The sequence below is a fragment of the Colias eurytheme genome, chromosome 2 (assembly GCF_061535395.1).
Source record: "Colias eurytheme isolate Ceu_HAF_F1 chromosome 2, ilColEury1 Martin Lab GWU primary, whole genome shotgun sequence".
NCBI lineage: Eukaryota > Metazoa > Arthropoda > Insecta > Lepidoptera > Pieridae > Colias > Colias eurytheme.
Window position 1 is genome coordinate 3,831,206 of NC_142981.1, and position 4,861 is coordinate 3,836,066.

General features: G+C 31.9%; 1 protein-coding gene across 5 annotated transcripts; it reads right to left on the bottom strand.

Annotated features, from left to right (window-relative positions):
• Nucleotides 1-668: 668 nt before the first annotated feature.
• Nucleotides 669-4,626, bottom strand: LOC149910198 (asparagine synthetase domain-containing protein CG17486). Of its 5 annotated transcripts, none has more exons than XM_090111248.1 (8): nt 4,365-4,626; nt 4,028-4,273; nt 3,223-3,382; nt 2,940-3,148; nt 2,453-2,856; nt 2,181-2,352; nt 1,588-1,829; nt 669-897 (listed from the first exon to the last, which is right to left on the bottom strand). In XM_090111248.1, the coding sequence occupies exons 1-8, from the start codon at nt 4,416-4,418 to the stop codon at nt 720-722; spliced, it is 1,665 nt and encodes a 554-aa protein (XP_089967374.1). In that variant the 5' UTR covers nt 4,419-4,626; the 3' UTR covers nt 669-719. The 5 variants fall into 5 exon arrangements, with proteins under 5 accessions (XP_089967374.1, XP_089967366.1, XP_089967380.1 ...); XM_090111240.1 differs by having other exon boundaries at nt 3,223-3,397; nt 4,365-4,624; XM_090111254.1 differs by lacking the exon at nt 3,223-3,382 and having other exon boundaries at nt 4,117-4,273; nt 4,365-4,624.
• Nucleotides 4,627-4,861: the final 235 nt, after the last annotated feature.

The following is a 4,861-nucleotide window of genomic DNA, read 5'->3' on the forward strand; positions in this document are numbered from 1 at the left end:
AAATAGTAGTCTAATTGAATAAATGAATGTTTGAGTTGAGTTTGAGTTTTATAGGAGGAGTATTTTAGGACCGAAAATTGCATTTAGAGGATTGCAAAAATAGAGGATGCAATTTTGTTATTGGGACATTTTTTTTTGTAGGACGCATAGTTTTTGCGATGTCTCCGAAACTATGCCACAAATATGCATAAATAGGTATATTTTTAAAATTAATAAATATACCTATATAAGCATATTTGTGGCATAGTTTCGGTATTTTTAAAATTAAAGAAGTTATAAGCAGAACGTTAGAAAAATCTCAGCCGTTCTCGAGTTTTGCGCTTAGCAACACATTTGGCGAGATTTTTATTACTTATAGGTATAGATTTACACATCGATATAGTCTATTTTTATATTCTTTGACAAGGGTTTTCACCCTTGACCTTGTCTTCTTCTTGCTAATGTCTCTATTATCTTTCTTGCTAAATCTTATTCTAATTCATTTCTGCCCCCCTAGTCAAGTGGCTTTCTGTTAGCGTAGCGTTCAATAGAATAGACTACGAATGTATGAGATTGACGTAGGCTGTAGATAAACATATCTACAGGTTACGTCAATCTCATACGTTCGTAGTCTATTCTATTGAACGCTACGCTAACAGAAAGCCACTTGACTAGGGGGGCTGCTTAGAAACCGAGTTTTGCCTTCAATAATAATACAAATAACATTTTTTGTTTATTTTTTATTGCAAATTCTTGGAAATATCACTGCCTTTTTGTTTCTTATTCGCAATTCTTGATCCAAATTGTAAAGCGCGTTTAGGTAGTATCGCTACTTGTGTTAGTCCGAGATGCGTAGCTAAAAGTCGTAGCAATAATTTATCTCCAATACCCATTCCTAAATGTTCACTGGGAAAGCATCTGAAATAAAATATTTTATTTTGTCTCATTTTACCATCTACCATAGTGTATATTAAAAGGCCAAGGACATGTTATGGAACTTCAACAACAATATTTTCAGTTCAATTGATTTTTAACTTGAGAAATTTTATACCAAGAAATTTTTAAGTGTAAAATTGGTTTTATTTCTGTTAAAAACACTCAGTTGAACTTAATAAAATTCTTAAAGGTACATATAGATTGTCTAATCTAAAAATGAACGCCCCTCCACTAAACTTAATTGTTTCAATGTGTGAGGACAAATAATTATTGAACCACTTTATATGTGTGCGCGCGTCAATTCTACTGCAAACTTTGACACTCGCGCACTGATTTGTCAACTAATCGGGCGATCAGTTCAGGTGCCTAGCATTGTATGGCGGGGAGAGCGCGCTATGTACGGAATGACACGTCCGTTCTGTCGTGCATCGCGTCATTTATGCACTAGTTGGCCAACTGGTCCTGTCGTTCGGGCATGGACGGGACTGGAGGACTGAACGACCAATGAGGCAGACCAATTTGTGTGTATTGCGTCTATACACGTACTTTGAATGTGAGCGTAAACACAGTGGAGGGGCGTTCATTTTTAGATTAGACAATCTATACCCCCTTTTACATGTTACAGTTAAAATTCCTTTAATACATACTATATATGGCACATAACATACTGACCTCAGCCATGGCTTTAACTTTAAAACATATTCTGAAAAATCTTCATCTAAATATGGCAGCCTTGGTATTCTACCATGATCACAGATAACTCTATTATCTCTGGCTAGATTACGGTAGGAAATTCTGCTCCACTCTAGGCACAGCTCTTTAACTAATCCTGTCCATCCTTGTCTTTTGAACACATTTCTGTGTCTGGTGTAGCCTCCAAATAGCTCATCAGCCCCAGATCCCAGTAACAGAACCTGTATATTATTAAAAAGGATCAATAAATACAGGAAAATTTTCTTAATATATATAAATCTCGGGTCACAATGTTTGTCCTCAATGAACTCCTAAACCTCTTAACCGATTATAATAAAATTCGCACACCATGTGCAGTTCAATCCATCTTGAGATATAGGATAGTTTAAACATGTAGGTACAACGGGCGAAGCCAGGGCGGACCGCTAGTATTCTAATATATCTTAGATTCCAATTATTTCGAAAATAATAATGTAAAACAAACATTTTTGCCACTTAAAAATGTTAGTTAGTTCAAAAGTTTTTTTTATTTATTAATATGAACATAAATTCTATTGAACTTAAATAATTACCCGACATGGTGAGGTACCCTCATTATTATGCCCCCAAGCAGAGTACCAGAGAGCCGAACCTAAGCTTTCATCCAAAATAGTCTTCCTTGGAAATACTAGATCTGCTATAGTAGTACTTTGACATGCTTCTAATTCTTCTTTTGGTATATTAACCTCCTGGAAAACCCAGTTCCTATGAATTAAAAATTACATGTTTCAATTGTTATATTCTGCCTACATAATTGAAGTAAAAGTATATAGAAAATTTACAAGTGTAGCAAAAGTTTTCTTACCTTGAACTACAATTTGTTTTAAGCTCTTCATACGAATTCTTACCAGTGATACGGTCTGGTACATCATATGTTGTACAATTTTCCGTTTTAAAAGCAACATTGATTAGGTCAATTGGTTGATCTTTAGATACATATTTATCTGCTAGATATGCTAAAATAGTGCAATCTAAGCCTCCAGAAAATAAAATTCCAACTGTACAATGTGAACAGTCTATATCTTCATTTATACAATTTTTACACTTGTTTGGATGCTTCTCTAGACGCACTTTAACACTTTGGTCTAGTAATTGCAATAATTTTTGAACTGTTTTTAATATTGTGGTATGTGTTAAAAGTTGCTCCATTATTTCTTCCTTGGAATTATATTTCTTTGAAACCTCATCAATAAAATTCAAAGTGTCATCCTGTAAAATGTACCAAAAATTTTTATTATAATAATTGGAAAACTACAACACGAGTAATAAATCAATTTAATAATCATACTTACTTCAATATTCAGATCTGTTTCAACATCCAAATTAATAATAAATTCATCATCCGGTAAATTCTGTAGCAACTCAATATTTTGAGTCCAATCATTGAAACTATATTCTTCTATGAGCTCAGAATCCCAATAAAATCTGGTTATTACTTTACTTAGTATTTCTAATCGGTATATATTAGAAGCTGGTATTTCTATGCATGGATATTTTCTTCCTAGTAAGGTTTATAAAATTAGATTTGGATAATTCAATTCATAAAAAAATGTTTATTTAGTATTTATGGCATACCTAGAACACTGCTTATTACAATTGAGTGGTCTGTTTTATGCAATAATAAACTCCCTCTTCCAATCCTATCTCTTGTGAAATAAAGGACTTTTGATAATTTATCATAATATATTATGCAAAATGGCCCTTTTAATGATTTGATCACCTGTATTATTCTTTCCTGTGAGGATTCACACTAAAAACAAAAAAAAAATATGTGTCTAAAATACAAACATCTATAAAAAATATACCTATGGGAACCAATACTAATTATTTATAATGAAATAAATCTGAGTTCAGTTTACAAATGTATAAACTATTAAATTGCATCTTTACATATCTCTATTGCACGCCTCATAAGCGAAGCGTTGAGGTGGGTACTACTGTCACTTCGCGCAAAACATCTGATTTTTCAAACTTAAAATGTCTTTATGTATCATACACTGCACTTGTAAGATAATACATACACACACATATTAAGAAAAAACACTATTTTTAACGTTCATGATATTTTTGATGTCATTTTTGTTATTTAAACTAGTTAAAAAACAGTTTAAAAAAGTTCTGTCTTGGACGTCCGTGTGTCTGTATGTGCGGATCCTTTTTCTTGTTAACACGATAGCGAACGAAATACTTTACTAATCAAGTCTTTTTTTTCTCTTACGCTTGAGTATGCTCAGGAATAGAACCCTTTCATTTTTCAGGGTCTGATTCGATGTGGTTTAATTGTTATTAAATAAACAAAAATAATAATTAATAAATATTTATAAAAAAAAATTATGAGGCGTGCACTTTTGGATTTTCCAAATTATTTATTTCTCCTTACATTACTTAATTTTTCCATAATGATTTGAGTATCACTGTATTTGGTGTTCCATGTTTCATCATAAATATCACCATTAAAAAGAAGCACACCTTGTTCATTTTCTATAGGTTGTGGAGTTAGTTTTGGGCCTTGGGTCCATAACACTGCACCACAAAAAGATATAACAATGTCTTCATTTATTTTAACTGAACAGAAGTGGACACAATTTGGCCCTCTATTTTTAATTCGTTGTAATTGTACTTCATCCTGTAAGAAAATACAGCTTGAATTAATTAATTGGCTCCATTTTTTCCGAATTTCAATAATATTTAGAATGGAACGACTGAAATAATCAAACCTTAAAAATGCTAGTAACTGGTTTATACAAAATTTCACAAATTATGCCACACATGTTTTAATTTTAAAAAATATGTTGTGCAAAAAGTAAACTTTTAGTGAACAAATTCACACAAACATTTTATGCTTATATTATAGCCTATAGGTATGTTTAATTTTTATACGTATTACTTCATTAATGAATTTCAAGGAATTTAATAAATATCATTATATTTTGTTCTAAATAACTTGTATTTAATAATATTTTCAATATTTTCCATGAGCTTTCAAATTCTGAATTGTCATCTGTCATTTGATGACTGATCATAGACATTCCTATTTTTTAAACATATCACAGAATATACTGACCTGTGGACCTGTCACCTGACCCACTGACCTGAATTAATTATTTTCGTTTCTTAAATGTTTAAATATGCGTGCTACTTAGAGTACATATGTAAGTGTATCTACAGACGCTCCGATTTGGTTGGTGCCAACCATATTGGAACCGACATGGCA